Here is a 16,865-nt window from a genome sequence, read left to right on the forward strand (position 1 = left end):
CACGGCACCCGCTCGGCGTCGGTGAGGTGGTGCGTGGGCCCAGACAGTGCGCGGCAGGGGCCCGATAAATGGCTGTGCGTCTGCCTTGTTCTCATGACCGCACCAGTGCTGTCGTCCCTGTCACTCATGGTCCTGCTGGTGGAGCCCCGGTCACTGCCCGTGCTGTGCCCCTCGGGTTTAGTGGAGGAGCAGCCTCCCATGTCTCGGAACGGCACAGCTCCGTGTCACGTGACATTGTCACAGGACATAGTCACATGGCATTGAATCGTGTGACTCTGTCTTACCTGTCTGTCACGTGACACCGCATTACACGAGTCCGTGTTACAGGACACTGTTACGTGACTCTGTTATGTGACACTGTGCTGTGACTGTTACGTGACACCATCACATGACTATTATGTGACTCTGTCATGTGACTCTGTGTCACACGGCACTATTACGTGACTGTCACGTGACTGTGCTGTGGCTGCTACGTGGCTGTTACATGACTCTGTTACATGACGCTGTGTTATGTGATGTATTACATGACACTATCACATGACTGTCACGTGACTTGGTGTTACACGACTCTGTTATGTGACTGCTACGTGACTGCTACGTGGCACTATTACATGACTGTCATGTGACTCTGTGTTACATGGCTCTGTTATGTGGCCGTCACGTGACTCTGTGCTGTGACTGTTACGTGACTCTGTTACATGACTATGTTACGTGACTGTGTTATGTGACACTGTTACGCGACTGTCACGTGACTCTGCTGTGACTGCTACGTGACTGTTAAGTGACATTGTTACATGACTCTGCGACATGACTCTGTTACGTGACTGTTACGTGACTCTGTGTTACATGACTGTTATGTGACTGTTACGTGACTCTGTTACGTGACTCTGTGTTGGATCACAGTGCACAAGGTTAGTAGGAAGGGGTTTTCTTATGTTCAGAGTAGAGGGTAACCCAGGACTGATATGTGACAGGTATTATTCTAACTCATGGAATATTCAGAACACCTCTAGGAAGCAGGTGTTAATCAATAAGTAACATTAGTTACCTCATTAGCTGTTCATTAAACATAGGTTGAACTGTACCCGGCCATAAAGGACAGGGCACAGCCAGGGAACCACCCCCTCTGCTCTGAAGGCAGACCTGGCCGGGGTCTCTGGACTTGTAGTGGCTGAGTACTTGGTCCAGCAGAGCGAGCGGACAGCTGAGCTGAGACTCAGGCTCTGTCCAGGGCCTCAGGTTTGAATCTGGCAGCCGCTACCAGCCTTGTGACCAGCAGGGGAAGCTTCTCGGTGCTCGGTCCTCCCCGCTGTGGAATGGGGCTGTTGCAGCGCCCACGCCCTGTGAGCAGCCTGAGATGAGAACTGTGTGACTTACATAGCAGTGACCAGCATGGGACCACACCCGCCGCATGGGAAGGGAGTGAGAAAGCCCGGCTGTACCTCGCAGCGCACTAGGGGAAAAATGCAGAGGAGAGATGGAGAATGTCTCCAAAATGAGGAGAAAGAGCCTTCACCTTTTCTTCTTTGTGCAGGAGCCTGTAGTTCCTGCGTTTAACATGTAAAAGGGAGAACCAGGTGGACGCTGTGCCAGGGCCAGAGTGTCCCCGCGGTGCTGCCACCCGCAGGACAAGCCGGGCGCGTGGCAAGGGGGCCGGGGAGTCGGAGTGGGGAGGGGTCTCACTGTGCACAGCACATGGCGCACCGTCCCAACGTGCCCTGTCCCCACAGCACATGCGAGAGGCTGCTGAGAGGCGTCAGCAGCTGGAGCTGGAGCATGAGCAGGCCCTGGCTGTTCTCAACGCCAAGCAGCAGGAGATCGACCTTCTGCAGAAGGTAAGCGGGGGGCACGGTGCCCAGGTGGGGCAGAGGGAGGAGGCGGGCAGTGGGCCCAGGATGGGCGAGGGGCTCTGGGTGCGGGCGGGCTGCTTGCCGAGGCTGTTGTCCCAGGCTGGGGGTCCTGGCCTGCAGACGCTCCGAGTCCTCTGTGCTCCCCGAGCTCTCTGCTTCCCCCGACCTGGCCCGTGTTCGCGTCCGAGCTGCGAAAGCCGACGTGAAGCCCTGACAGTCTTCGTGGTGGGGCTGTGGGGGGGACTCTGGTCGCTGGTGGGGTGGGGACTGCCCCAGCTTCGGGGCGGACAGCTCCACAGCAGCAGTCAGGCCCGAAAACACATGCACTCCGACCGCTCGACCTCGGCCCTGGGGTGGAGGGAGCACAGGGCCCCACTCAGAAGGATTTGGGGGTTGTGTGCGCTGCTGTTGTGGGTGGTGGGGGTGGGGAGCTGGACTCGGTCCAGTGCCCACCTGAGGGCGTGGCTGTGTCCGTCCTGCCAGCGCCACACTGCGGGCTAGCGTGACATCACTGAGCCACTTTGGTTTGCATCCGTTATCTGGGGAGGTCACGTGCTGCGTGACTAAGGGAGCAAATCAAGTTTCAGGGCAGTGTTTGCAGTGATGTCATCGACGGGGAGGGAGGGAGAGTGGGGGCTGAGCGGTGCGCGCCCACAGCACCGGGGACAGCACCGGGGCTGAGACAAGTCCCCCTCCACCTTTAAAAGCCATGGTCCTCCTGTCTCTCCCCAAACACTCCTGAGATGCTCGCTCTCGGAGCCGCGGGGCTGGGGGTGGGGGGAGCCCGCCTGGGGTCCTTGTCTCCATTTCCTCCTGAAGCCTGTGTCCCCGCCCACCCCTGCTCACCCCTCCCCCCGGGCAGCAGCCCTGCACCCAGAGCCCACCTTGCTGGGGTGCAGGGGCCAGCCCTGCAGGTGGGCAGCCCCTGCACCCCTCTGACAGCCTGCCCAGGTCTTTGGTCTTAAAACAAAGGCCAGGACTGCCTGTCCAGCAGCTGCCAGGGGCGACATCTCTCCCCCGGGGTTCTCCAGCAGAGGACATGGTGCCGGGTGACAACTTCATATCCCGTTCCTCTAATCATTTGTTGAGACCCGGAATTAAGCACAGATTTCATTAAGGCAGCGCTGATGGGGACTGTTGCAGCCCTTGTTACCTGTCATCACAAGGTGGCTGGCAACCGAGAAGCAATATTTCCTTAGATGCTCTCCAGAAACGGTCCTGCTGGGACACTGGCCGCAGTATCAGTCTTATCTCCACCTGCGGCGCGGAGGGCCTTCCGGCGCCTGGTGGTGGCTGCCTGGTACCCGGAAGCCGTGTCCCCAGGCCGGTGTGTCTGAGGCAGATAACAGCCTGCGGATGCATGATGTCCTCGCGAAGGGCGGCAGGCCACGGTCTCGGCACAGCCTGGGGGTCACTTCCCAAGTGTCTGAGGCCGAGGCAAGCACACTGGCTCCGACGCGGAGCTGCACGCCGAGCCCTGTTCAGCCTCCTTGGCTCCTTTGTCTCCGTGTTGGGCATTGCCTCTGGTTTGGACACGCGATGCTTCCTCGGCGGGGGAGCCCAGGACAGGAACTCGGGAGATTCGATGCGCCGCCTCTGATTTCTCAGGGCTCTGGTGTTGCAAAGGGCTAGAAGGGGAAGGCTGGGCCTGAGCGGCGAGAGGTGGGTGAGTTCTCTCTGGTGTTCCCACGAGGGCGCATGATGCCGCACTTGCTGACCGGATCATTCAATCGTTCGTTCATTCGTTCAGCTGACGTTGGCTGCGGGCTGTTCAGGGGTTGTCCTGGAAACCAGGGGCACAGGCCGGCAAGACCGGGCCTCTGTCCTCACGGAGGGAGAGAGAGTGGACAAATAGAAGAAGGGTTAAATCTGTTCCCATCAGTGACAGATGGAGTGACGGGTGGAGGGGGCGGTGACCTCAGTGGGTGAGGTCGCAGTGGGTCCTGCTCAGTGCCTCCGGGGCTCTTCAGGGAGGCTGGGGCCAGGGGTTCAGTCTGTTCCTCCCACAGTATGTCTTGGGGGGCCCAGTGGGGAGGCGGCAGTGAGGACAGGCTGTGAGTAAGGACAACGGAAGCCACAGCGTGCACCTCCACTCTGCGTGTAGAGCGTCTGCCCGGCACCGGGGACGCACGTGTCCCCTCTTTTATGTCCCCACCTCCCTCCACCTCTTCCTGTGCCCTGTTTCCCTCTCTCCCAGCATCACTGTGTTGCAGCCACACTGACCTTCTCTCTGTCCCCCCTGCCCCCCGAACTGTCCACCTCTTGGGGTTTTGCTGGGAATGCCCGGTCCCCACATAATGGCAGAGGTGGCTTGTTTTTATCATTGGATTCTCTCCCAGCCTCCCTGCCTCAGCACCTCGTGCAGGGGTGCCCCTCGCCCCAGAGCAGGGGCCTGCACTCCCAGAACATTGCCTGGCACACGGCAGGGAGTCCACAAGTAGGAGATGAACAAAGATGCTCGAGAACACTGAGTGAGTGAGTGTGAGCGAGGGAGTGTGAGTGAGAGAATGAGTGTGTGAATGAGTATATGAGTGAATGGGTGTGAGTGAGAGTGTGGATGAGTGAGCGTGTGAATGAGTGTGTGAGTGAATGAGAGTGTGAGTGTGAATGAGAGTGTGTGAATGAGTGTGAGTGTGAGTGAGCGTGTGAATGAGTGAACGAGTGAGAGATCTGCCGAGGTTCCTGCGCTGACGCAGCTGATGGTCAAGAGGATGTGAGATAAGTGGGCCAAGCACTAGGACGGATAAGTAAATGCCTGTTGAGGAAAGCGGTGGCCATATCATAGGTCAGCCCCCAGCACAACCTGTGGGTGACAGTCGCCCTGCAGATGAGGCCCCCGAGGCTAGGGGAGCTGATGGGCAGACCGCAACTGCTCTGGTCCCTCCAGCTTCCCGGTTTCCGGGGCAGGTGCATCCTCGCCTTGTTACGAGCAGGAGTTCTCACGACCCGGGGCTCTGGGAGTCCCCACACTTAGAACTCACCTGCAGAGCTGCCTGGCCTCACTGGGGGCAGGGCGCTCCCCTCCTGGGCAGGGCTTGCCCTCCGTGTGAGGCTGCCCCTGAAATGGGCCATCTGCAGAGGGGGCACCGCCTCGCCGTCCAGGGTCCACGCTCTGCCTGCATTCCACGCGCCGCCCTCGGGTGTCTGGGGTTAGCTGTTGTGCGTAGGTGGCAGGGACCAGAGTGGCTCGCCGTGTCCGCTTGCCGTGGCACGAGCCTCAGTCTTGCTTCCTCCCACACCCCTGCCCCTGCAGAGTGGGATGTGTCCACCAGCCTCCTGAGCTCTGTGCAACGTGGGGGCCCGACATGAGGCCCTTATGGCCCCACCTGAAGCCACTGGTGTGCATGGTGAGCCACCCCTGACATTTGCTCCCCGGGCACTCACCCCTTTCTTCTCGCAGCCGGGCCCCGAGCCTCCCTGCATCCTGGTCCCTCTTGAGGCCACTGTGCTCAGTAGGAAACTGTGTCCACGTGAAGGTCACAGCTTTTCCACAAACTGGCCCTGACGTGAGCCTTGCTTGAGTCGTTGCTTAGATTTTGCGAGAATTCAGTGCTGCCAGTTGGAATGGTTAATTTTAACCACCCCTTCTGATTGCCCCATGGCCCAGCTTGCGAGCAGCCTGCGGACACCGTCTCCTGATTTTCAGTCGGAGCCGGAAGCCAAGTCACTCCTGCCAACTTGGCTGAGTTTTAACAGCCGCTCTGCCGCTTTTTGTTGCTTTTTTCCCATCCTGCCACTTGAAAACTATCTTCAACTCGCCTGGCTCAGTGCTGGTGTTATTTATATAATCCCTATATGTTCTCTGCTGGGTTGCCGTTTTCTCCCGTTTTGTTACGTATTGTCACTTTTGCTTTGAAAGGAACAATTTTAAGCATTTGGAGATTGAGCTGGATTCAAGAATGGTGTAATTAAATGCCTGTGTTCTGTTCACTTCCCCAGCTTTTAAAAACCTCATTTGGAAAATGTGAGAATGGAATGATGCATGTGAATGAGCGCTACAGAAATCTCGGGCTGCTGCTCACTCCTCTCGGGCAGGGACCCGGCGCTCCCCCTTTCTGACCCACGGGAGCTCACCAGTGAGAAGCAGACACCGTTCTGATAACACTCCTGGGCTCGGGATGTCAAGTCACTGTCTCCTAGAGAACGCACTCCTCTGAACTGAGAATTCTCCTCATTTTTATTTTTAAGATTGTATTTATTTATTTTTAGAAAGAGGGGAAGAGAGGGAGAAAGAGAGGGAGAGAAACATCATGAGTGAGAGAAACGTCCACGGCTGCCCTCGCGCGCCCCCAGCCGGGACCTGGCTCACAGCCCAGGCCTGTGCCCTGACCGATAGTCACCCTGGCGACCTTTCTTTTTGCAGGATGACACCCAACCAACTGGGCCACGCTGATCAGGGCTCCTTTTTTAAACTAAAATTATTGGGGGTGACATGGGATCGCACTGTGTGCCCACCCCCCGATATCTAGTCTCCTTCTGTCCCCGTGTATTTGACCCCTTTACCCTCTTCGTCCTCCCCCGACCCCCGTCCCCTCTGGTGACCACCGCACTGCTGTCTGTCTGTGCGTCTGTTTGCTTGTCCTGTTGGTGTGTTTGTTGCTTTCAGTTTCCCATCCCACATAGGAGTGACGTCCCAGGTTCGTGTCCTTTCCCACCTGACTTCCCTCGCGTAGCGCGAGGCTCTCCAGATCCACCGTGTGGTCGCACATGGCAGTGTTTCATCTTATTGCTGAGTAGCAGCCCGTTGTCCATATGTATGACATCTTTTTCATCTGGCCATCTGGCCAAGGACACTTTGGTTGTCTTCATGTCTTGGTCACTATGAATAATACTGCAGTGAGCATAAGGGTACCTAGGTATATCTTTCCAAGTAAGTGTTTTCAAAATTTCAGGTAGATACCCAGAAAGAGAGATGACTGAGTCCTATGGTGTCTTTACAGAACTGAGAATTCTAAATGTAAATCTCAAGTTAATACATAAATGGCTTTGTTTTTGGTTCCCATGTGGAGGCCCCTCATGGTGGCAATGTGGCTGCAGCTGCACCAAACTCCCCTTTACTCCGGCTCAAGTCTGGTAGGCAGGGCGCCTCCATCTACCACAGAATTCCCAGGCAAAGTAAACTGGAACTAGAGTCTAAGCTGCTCTCATGTACTCAGTTAAGGGAGGGCTGGATCCCCGGCCAAGTCAGGGGCTCTTCCTGGGAGAAGAGGCCACAAATGCCAGGCAGGCAAACCCAGCAGACACTTACTGTCCTCACAACGCCAGGACCCAGGGTCCCTGGGGACAAGGAATAATGATGCCTCATTTTGGTTTTGTGTGAATTTGCTGTCGGGCCCAGGCAGCAGCCAACCTGAGGACGAACTTTAGTGGAACTGGTAGAATTTTCTCTTCTGTGGAGCAGATGGTTTTGCTCCAAGCACTTTGAAGAGGGTGGCGCCCTGCTGCTGCGGCTGAGCCGAGGACAGCCCGTTGGAGGCCCAGGGTGCCCACCCCAGCCTCCCCTCAGGGTCTCTGTGGTCTCGCCTGGCCTGCAGCCATCTGGGGCCAGGTCCACATGCCTGTGTTGTTTCGAACAGTTGGGGACACTTGGGGAAATAATGGGGCCACCTGAGGCTTCGGGAGGAACCATCCCACTATTCTTGGTGTGGCCGCCATGCGTGTGGCCGTGTCTCAGGAGCAGGCTCAGGGCCCGCCACCTGCACGCCCGTCTGAGTCCCGCCAGCCCGCTCCTGCTGTCGGATCAGGGCGCACTTCCCCAGTTTTGCAGAGTTAGACACAGCTGAAGCCCACTCCGTCTTGCCCAAAGGGGAAGGGAAAGGAGAACTGACCCTGGTGCTCGGAACTCGGGGCTTATGATGGCAATAAGAGTCGATGGTTCTCTCCCTGATAATTTAGACATCAATCCCATTCTTTTCACTTTTTCTCCTTTAAACATGCACTTTCCTCTTTTTTTCTCGTCCAAAAGGCTCAGGTTGAAGCTAAGAAGCAGCATGAAGGCGCTGTGCAGCTGCTAGAGGTAAGCAGACGCGGCCCGCAGGCTCCTTCTCTGGGGTGGCTGAGGTCAGGTCTGGGGAGGCCCGGGCCCAGCAGACACAAGTGCTCACATTTACCGCGTGCCCACGGGGCAGTGGTCACTGGTGGTGCTGTGTGCACATCCTCCTGTCTCATTAGCACAAGCAGCCTGTGTGACAGGTGCCTTCGTGATTCCCTTTGTACGTGGGAGGAAATGAGGCTCAGAGAGGTTAAGCAATTTTCCCTCAGCCACACAGCCAGCATCAGGGCTGGGGGTCTCAGACGTAGTCTTCTTATCTCTGTTGGCTCATCTCCAGTGGGAAGCAGGGAGGATGGCCCTTGGTTTCCATGTGGAGGCCCCTCATGGTGGCAAGATGGCTGCAGCTGCTCCAATCTCTCCTCTACTGAGGCTCAAGGCCAGCAGGCCAGAAGCCTGTTTCCACGAGGAGGAAGGGTGGTGGGCCATTCCTGTGGGCATCCTGCCGTCAAGTGAGCTGTGTGGAGTAAGTCTTCAGGGGACGGCTCTGATGCTGAGGGAGCATCTGGCAGTGGGTGTCAGGGAGGCGCCTGCAGCATTAGAGAGAGGACGGCCCAGGGCGTCCAAGCAGCAGAGGCCCTTGGGGGGCATGGCCCCAGTGCTGTCCTTGGTGAGCAAGGCGAGTGGCTCTGCTCTGCTGCCCAGGTGGTGGGGGCCGGGCAGGGAAGGGGCACCAAGCCCACCAGCGTGGGTTTGGGTGCTGTGCCAGGAATGATGTCTTCTGTCCCTGGCCCTGGCCCGATGCCAGCCTCCCGGGGAGCAGGAGGACAGGTGAACCTGGATGGAGCCCCTGGCGTCACCCAGAGGCCTTTGCCGGCTGCGCCCTCCATGCATCATGCCCGGGCATGAGTGGGCCAGGCCTCCTGCCTGTAGAGACAGAGCCCGCACAGTGCCAACCCCCAGTCATGGGCACAGCTGCAGGGCGGTCCCTTCCTGGTTCCCTCCACCAGGAAAGGCCCCCTGCCTGCAGAGGCAGGGTGCGGTCGTCCTCCTGGACCTTGTCCCGTCCCCGGGGAGTAGCGGCCACTCAGGACGGAGCCTGTGCATGTCTCATGTTGCCCTGCGGGCCTGTCTCCCGCAGGAACAGGTTTTGTCGCTATCGTCTTCTACATTTCATTGATTTTTTGAAAGCACCCATTAGCTAATGAGTATCTGAGGGGTGAGTGTGACAGATGGTGGGGGGGTAGATCTGGACCTGCAGACCGCCCCGGTCCCCCTCCCCAAGAAATCACCCGGCTGCTCCGGGGCCGCCCCCCACTCTGTAATTTGCATCGGCTTCTGGCTGCAGGCACAGCTCCTTCATTTCAGTCAGCAGAAGCCCACTGAGGTGGTGGTCTGTGTTGTTCTAACCGCTTGCTGAGCTGCTGCTGTGAGAGCCCCCCTCGGGTCACATCCCGGGGCGGTGGCACTGCTTGCCTGCCTGACACGGGGTGACGGCTGTATTGCGCTTTGGTTTGGAAAATGGACAAGCAATGCGATGTGCTGAGAATCACGCCTTCTTTTATTCACATGTCTTTCTGTGATTGTGTCTTGTTGCTTCGCCTAGAACACCTTGGAGAGCATGCAGGTACTTCAGGAAAGCGTGTCCCCACCCCTGTGTGCTTGGTGCCACTTCCCCATGCATGGAGCAGCTCCCTGGGCCCGCTCAACCCCTCTTCTTCCCAAACCGCAGCTCCCTGATGCAGCAGAGGGTGTGGTGGGGGGTGGAGAAGCTGCCTACAAAGCCCCCTGAGTGGCCAGGCTTTCATCTGGGCCCTGAGACACTCGGTGTGGTCCCTGGTGTGTTGAGCAGGCCCAGCGAGCCGGGGTTCCCGTGTTCTGCCCAGGCTGTAACTTTCAGGCTGGGGAACAGCTCAGTGAATTCAGATGACCCCAGGGAGGGGACGCTGTGAGCGAGGGCCAGCCACAGGCAGGAGGGCTGGCTGCAAGCCCAGACTCGGGGCACGGGTCATCGGAATTCAGACCTGGCGCCTGAATGTTGCACCTGCGCACCTGTGTCTGTCGCAGGGGTGTGTCTGTATGGATGGCAGGTGGTATGGGGGCTCGGTCTGCGCTTTGCCCCTCAGCTGCTGAACCAAGTGTCGCCCCTGACGTGGCCGACTTCAGGCAGTGGCCGGGATGTGAAGCCCGGGTGGTAGTCCACAGCCTTGCCGCTGCCACGTCTGACCTGCAGGCCCCGTGTGGGGGGAGGCAGGTGTGATGTTGGACACTTGGGTGCGACACAACTTTGGCGGCACTGAGAATCCGAGACGCGAACACATAAAGGTCTATGCTTTACCGGCATCTCGCACCCTGGGTCCCTCGGGAATTCTCTCTCCTGGGGCCTGGACGGTGGTCTCTGCCGCTGCCCCGGAGCGGCCTTTGCAGCCGGAACCCCACGTCCCTGCCGGGAGGGGGTGGGGCAGGGACACTGTGCCTCTTCCTGGACTGGGGAGTCCAGCCGGCCCAGGACGAACCCGACTCCATCTTCGTCCCCCAAGGCCTCCCCATCTCTGCCTCTGTTGGCTCCGAGGGCAGCACAGGGGTTCCGGGTCCCATTCAGAACGGTGCTTATCTGCCCCCTGGTGCCTCTGTGAAAAACACGCCCTGTACAGAAACACGACCACTGTGATGGCCCGGGCCCCCCGGTGTGGCCGTCACTGGGCTTCGGCCGCGCAGTTGAACGGAGGCGTGAATCGTAGGGAGCAAGGCAGACCCGTGTCCCCATGTGCTGGGTCCCTGCGACTGCAGAGGACAAAACGCTAACCCTGCAGGCCTCTGCACTCCCGGGTCCGCCCATGGGCCTCTGTCCTCTTTCAGGGTCAAGAGCCCTTGGTCCCGCAAAGGCCCCGGGGCTCAGAGCCTGGTCAGGTGACCTCACGGGATTTTCTGTATGTATCATCATCGCAGGCAGGAGCCAGGGCAGAGATGGACACTTAAGAGGCCATGAAAGGCGCTCCTTAATTGGGGATAACCCTGAAAAAATGTGAGGGACCTCCGTGTCTCTGGCTGGAAATGAAAGTAGGGAGCACTGATGTGCTCTCGTGGGCTCAAACTGCTGTCTTGCTTTGCTGACGGCAGATGCCCAGGCAGCCAGGAGTGTGAGGGAGCTGGGGGTGCCTGAGGTCCGCGCTCCCTGTGTGCCCGGGGGCTCTGGGAGGCACACTACACCCCTCTACAGACGAGGGAACTGGGGCCCACCGAGAGGGACCAGAGGCCAAGGCCATACACCCTGGAAGTGGCAGGACAGACCCGGGTTTCAGCATTGCTCCCGCTGAAGCATGTGGATGCCCAGAGGTACCTCTGCATGTGCTCTGTAGCTCAGCGCTGTGAGGAGTATCCTCCCCCAGTTCCCACAGGCCAGCTCCTGGTGGCCTCGGGCAGCCAGAAGTCCTCTGAACCAGTGTCTGGACACGGGGCCATTCAGAGACCGGAACCTGAGTGCCAGCTCCGAGACCACCCCAGGGCAGGAGAGCCGATGGGCACAGTCCAAGTACCTTTAACTTCCCCAACCAACGCCTGTTTCTCCGTCCATCGCACTTAGGAAAAGCTGATAATTTCATCATTTTTTCCCTGATATTGTCCTTACCAATGAGCACACCTGGGGCAGCAGTGGAGATGTAGGTGGCAGACGTCGTGGGGGCAGCTGCCTCGAGGCTCCTCGACGTCCCTCCGTGCCCCGCGCTGGGGCTTCCATGGCTGTGCCTGTCTGAGAGCCCTGCCTATGTGATTGGCGAGTTCCGGACCCTCAGCCGCGAGCCGCTGATGTCTCCCACTCCGGGTTCAGAGCTGCCCCCCACCCCGGGTGCCGATACTCTGCCTGTGTGCGCACCTGTGCCGGGGGCTGGGGGGTGGGCACGCCAGCTCTGCACCTTCCTCCGTGGACACAGCGACACAGCTGAGCTCCCTCAGCTTTTTGAAAGAAGAATCCTGCTGATGTTTTTAAATGAATCAAAGTGATTAATTTTATTCTGGACTAAGGCGCTGAAAAGCCTAATGCCGGTGGAGAGGGCGGTGTGTCCACTGGTCCTTCAGGCTGAGGGTCTGTCGCCACTGTCTTGCTGTCCCTCTGTCCCTGCACATGCACCTGTGTTAAGCCAAACGTGTGTGGGTACCGGCCTGGGACTGAGTTTTCTTCCAAGTGCTGAGGACAGAGTGGGAAAGAAGACGACAAAAATGCCTGTCTCATCGGAGAAACCGGGCAAAATTAGCAACACAGTGGCCCAGCCTCCCGCTGGTCACGGCGTGAGGAACGCTGACGAGGCAGCACTCCCATGCGACAAAGAAGGACTCAGTGCTGGCAAGGCAGAGGCCCTCTCGTCACTGACCCAGCAGGCGCCCATTGAGCACCCACTATGCGCTGACTCTCTGCAAAGCACCGAGGACGCATCCAGGAACCAAACAGCGAAGGCTTGGCGCTCACCGTCCAGCCAAGGAGTAGACGACAAGCCATCGGGGAGCTAGTAAATTGGGGACCACGGGCGCTGTGCGGAGACCGCCAGGGTGAGGAGGAAGGGCTGCCCCTCCGTGGTGGGCACCCACCGTGCACAAGCAAACCTTGCCTCTGCTCCAGGACGGGGTGCAGCGTCCAGAGAGGCACACGGAGGGGCAGGGTGCCGCGGGAGCGGGAGCTGGGGCAGGGACTGGAGAGAACAGGAGGGAGCTGCAGGGCAGGCAACCCCTTGCCTGACCTGTGTCCCCGAGGGAGACGCCCACCCCCTGGGCACTTCTGAGATGTCTCCAGGTGTCTGCAAGTGGCAGCCATGGTGCCAGAGAAACCCTGCTGACAGAATCTCCCTTATTGCTCATAAGCTGTTCTCTGGGGTGCTGCAGGAGCTGGGGTGGGCGCCCCTGGGAGGAAGGTGGGCTGGGGGCTGAGTGCTGCACTCTCCCCAAGTCTGGGCTGTGCCACCACCTCTCGCTGCAAGTTCCAACCACGAAGTGTCTGGGCTGCATGCAGAGCCCGGAACAATCCATGCTGGGATGGGACCTGAGTGTTTGCAGGATTTCGTGGCACCTGTGGTTCCCTGTTCACCCTGAAAGGGCACGTGGCCAGCGGCCAGCCTGAGTGGAAGCATGGTGTCACCAGACACTGTTCCTGAGGGAGGTGGGGGCAGCCCTCGCCACACACAGGCACACCAGGTGCGGACACACTCACACATGTGCACAGGCATACCACACTCGCGCATACACGCGCCCCTCCCCGCCCCGCTGACCCGTGTGTCTCTCGCAGTGCAAGGTGCGGGAGCTGGAGGACAAGTGCCGGGCGCAGAGCGAGCAGTTCAGCCTGCTGTCGCGGGGCCTGGAGACGTTCCGGCAGCACGCGGGCAAGGTTGACCTGCTGGGCGGCTCCGTGACCTCCCTGGACGGCCCCTCGTCCCCCGGCAAGCCCTTCCCGCAGTTCATGAACGGCCTGGCCCCCTCCATTGGGTCAGGTGAGTGCCTGGAGCCCCACCCACCTGGACTGAGGTGGAGAGGGTGGCCAGTGACCCCCGCGAGGGCCGTGTCTGGCTGGGTCTGGGGGGCCAGTGTGCCAGGACACTTGGCACTTAGTGGTGTCAGCAAATGTGACCCCGACAGTGTGCGTGCTCAGCACTGATCTGAGCCCCATGTGGGGGCCACACAGCTGGGGAGCCCAGAGCGGGGCTTGAACTGGGAGGTTGTGGGCAGGGGCCACACTGTCCCTCCTGTGTGCACAGTGACCCTGGGACGTCCCTCACTAGCTGGGACAAGTAGTGTTTCAGGGATGACGTTCCTCTGCTGCCTGGACAGAAGAGCCACACCCCAGTTCCCGGCTGGCTTGGGGACCCCGGGCCCTTGGTTCATCCAGCGAGGAGCTCCCGTGTACGTGCCGGGTGCCCCACACAGCTGTGGGCGCTGGGGCCTGTGGCAGGAACAGCACACAGCCCTGCTCCTGGGTCTGTCCGTGTGTGAGGGCACACGCGTCATGTCAGCCGCCACCCCGGCTGCAGAGAGGCTCCTGGCCATTCTCTGCACCTGTTGTCGCCCCGGGTCCGTGGAGCCACATGGTGCTCGCTGACTTGGACTCGGCCAGTCATTGCTTCAGTGAGACAGTCCCATGATGTGACAGCCACCTAGAGACACGGGGCAGGGGCATCTCTGGGGCCCTGGGTGGCTGAGGTCTGACTGTCATGGGACAGGGCTGGCCAGTCTGGTCTCAGTGCTGCTGCGCCTGCATGTGACTGGGGTGGGCTCATGGCCACTGGGCCCCACGAGAATAGGACGGGCAGAGAGCTCCTTCATCCTTTGTCTCTGGTCGAGGTGGTTTCAACCACAAGCCCAGCCCTTTGGCCGCTTTGTGACTCTTTGGGGCCTCTCGGGCCCTGAGTGACAGCAGAGCCCACCCACACTGGTGGGAGCAAAGGGGAGCCTGTCACCAAGTGTGGGTAGCGAGCGGGGGGTGCAGCCTTGGATGCTGCGGGATCAAGTTCAGTGGACAAGTGGCTCCTCCTGTGCCAACAGGGCTGCGGCTCGCGGGGCTGTGCGTCCTCTCAGCTGTCGGCCAGGGAAGGGGGAAGCTCTCTGCCCATGAGGCCCGCTAGGTTCTGTCTGACGGGACTGTTCTGCCTCATATGCACGCCCTCATCACCACCAAACCATGGTCGCATGGGGGACCCCACCTGGCAGACAGCACTCGTGGGGTTGGTCAGGCAGACTGAGTGGAGATGGGTGGGTCCCAAGCTGATGCCAAAGATGGGGTGGGGGGAAAATGACCAAGCGCTTTATCATCTCATCCCTTCCACGGTCCCCTTGTCTCCACGGTCGGGGCCAGGTCAGGAGAGCACCTTTGGAAGCCGCACTGCGATTGGGGACTACATCCGGCCCCTGTCACTCCCTGGGGACAAGCCGGAGCTGCTGTCCATCAAGCCCACCTTTCTGTCGAGATCAGGAAGCCCAAGATGCAGATTTGAGTCAGACGTGAGTGCTGTCCCGGGAGGGGCCCACACAACTCTGTCCCCGGGTCAGGGCAGAAGCAACTCCCAGGAGTCCCAGCACCTGAGGCTGTGGAGACCTGGGGGCCATGGAGGGGACTTCCGGTGTGTCTCCCCCACGGATGTGAGACGGCAGCCTTGTGACCGAATGTCCTCTGTGCCTTTGACAGATGGACAATGAGCGGAACGCCAACCCCTCCAGGCAGAGATACTTGGGGAAGGTGCACCTGTGTGTCGCCCGCTACAGGTGAGGCCACGCCCCTCTGCTCCACCAGCCTGTGTGGGGGAAGGGTCCGGGGAGCAGACGAGATGAGGGGTGTGGGACACGCCGTGAGCTGCCACTGTCCCTTCCCAGGCCCCGGGTGCAGGCTGGGCAAGGCTTTCTGGACGTGGACGTGAGGGACAGAGAGGCGTGGTGTGGTCTCACCTGCGCTGGACAGGGGTCACGAAGCCTGATTCTGGCCCCACCCCACCACTTAATGGGCTTGCAACTTCGGACAAGTCCGCTCTCCTCACTGGGCTATTAGGGTTGGGAGGAAGAACAGCTGCTCAGCTCTTCTCGCCGAGACTCACTGGGGGCCGAGTAGAACACGCTGCCTCACAGGGACGCGACTGCATGGACGTCACGTGGCCGCCGTCATCTCACAGGGCCATGGGCTGCCACCGGCGACCGTGAGGAATGTCACTGGTGTTTGCTTATTGAGGCCTTTCCTGTTGTTTCACATTAATTAACCTTTTAATGAGAAAATCCAAAATGTATGTAACACATGTTTTACTTGCAAGCTGGACGTGACTTTAAGAGATGGTGACTCCAGTATTTTGAGGACTCGAGGGTGTGGGCACCTTTGCTCTCCCAGGGGGGTGGGGAAAGTGCAATGCACACCCACGTGTTGGGGCACTTTGGAGGTGCATCCCCAAGACCTCAAAACCGTGCACGGCCGGCCAGATGAACATGCTCCCGAGGGGTCTGTCTGTAGGGAGGAGTGTGCAGGGATATCGATGCAGCACTGACTGTGTCAGCCCGAAGTCGGAAGCAGCATCCATGCCCAACACTAGGAAGTCAAAGCATGTGGCTACCCAGTGGAATATTATATGCCCGTTAAAAAGGGTGTGGGGAGGGAAAGATAAGCAGATCACAAACCGGTGTGTGGAATGTGACTGGGCCTTTGCCGAATAGTATACATGGAAAGATTCAGGGTTGATCATCTTCCTCTTTGCTTACGAACTTGGAAATCTGTCGCTATGGTAGAAGTGACAGGTGTGAACAGAAATACCGGAATTGTGACTGTGTCTCCTGATGCAAAGATCCCAGGTGTGCAGCTCGGTTTCCGAGCTCTGTGTTCAGTCTGTGGGAGGGAGCGGGCGGGCGACGGCCGGAGTCTCAGTGTGCAGAGAGCGGACTCGGCGGTGCTGGGCCGTCACGCGTGTCCAGAGGAGGGAAGGCGAGTGCCGGCTCAGAGTCGGCACGGCGGGGGCTGCGACCAGCCTCCATCGGCGCGTCCCCGAATGAGTTTGTTTCTCCCGCAGTTACAACCCCTTCGACGGCCCAAATGAGAACCCAGAGGCTGAGCTGCCACTCACGGCGGGGAAATACCTCTACGTCTATGGAGACATGGACGAGGACGGCTTCTATGAAGGTCTGCTAGAGCGTGGCGGTCGGCTGGTGCACGGGGCAGGTCCCCGCACCGGGCGGGCCTGGCCAGGGCCTGATGAGCAGGCCGGGTCCCCACGTGACCCCTGCTGGCCCCATGCTGTGCTCTGCCCCGCCTGCTCTCCGGAGTCACTAGGTCCCCCCTCTGGTGGATGGTTTCCCTGGCCGTAGAATGGACATAGTAACCGTCGCCACCTGGGGAGGCTGAGGGGAGGAGGCCTGGGCCTGGTCAGAGCAGGGCCTGGGCGCGGGGTGCACTCAGCAAATGTCAGTTGTCACCCCCGCCCCTGTAGTCAGTGAGACCGCATTCGCAGAGGGCCCTCCAGGCATGCACTGACCAAGCCTGGTCCATCGCCTCCCTCCCCCTGCCCCGCCATAGGGTC

General features: G+C 59.5%; 1 protein-coding gene across 3 annotated transcripts in view; it reads left to right on the top strand.

Moving 5' to 3' along the window:
* Positions 1-16,865, top strand: part of RIMBP2 (RIMS binding protein 2) — a 113,678-nt gene that overhangs the window by 71,721 nt on the left and 25,092 nt on the right. For all 3 annotated transcript variants that reach the window (XM_053929012.1, XM_053929013.1, XM_053929014.1), the window contains 6 exons: positions 1,731-1,835; positions 7,816-7,866; positions 13,112-13,313; positions 14,672-14,817; positions 15,002-15,078; positions 16,359-16,468. In XM_053929012.1, coding sequence (XP_053784987.1) covers positions 1,731-1,835; positions 7,816-7,866; positions 13,112-13,313; positions 14,672-14,817; positions 15,002-15,078; positions 16,359-16,468 — 691 coding nt within the window. The remainder of the gene's footprint in view (positions 1-1,730; positions 1,836-7,815; positions 7,867-13,111; positions 13,314-14,671; positions 14,818-15,001; positions 15,079-16,358; positions 16,469-16,865) is intronic.

This window comes from Desmodus rotundus, chromosome 7, assembly GCF_022682495.2.
Source record: "Desmodus rotundus isolate HL8 chromosome 7, HLdesRot8A.1, whole genome shotgun sequence".
Classification (NCBI taxonomy): Eukaryota; Metazoa; Chordata; class Mammalia; order Chiroptera; family Phyllostomidae; genus Desmodus; species Desmodus rotundus.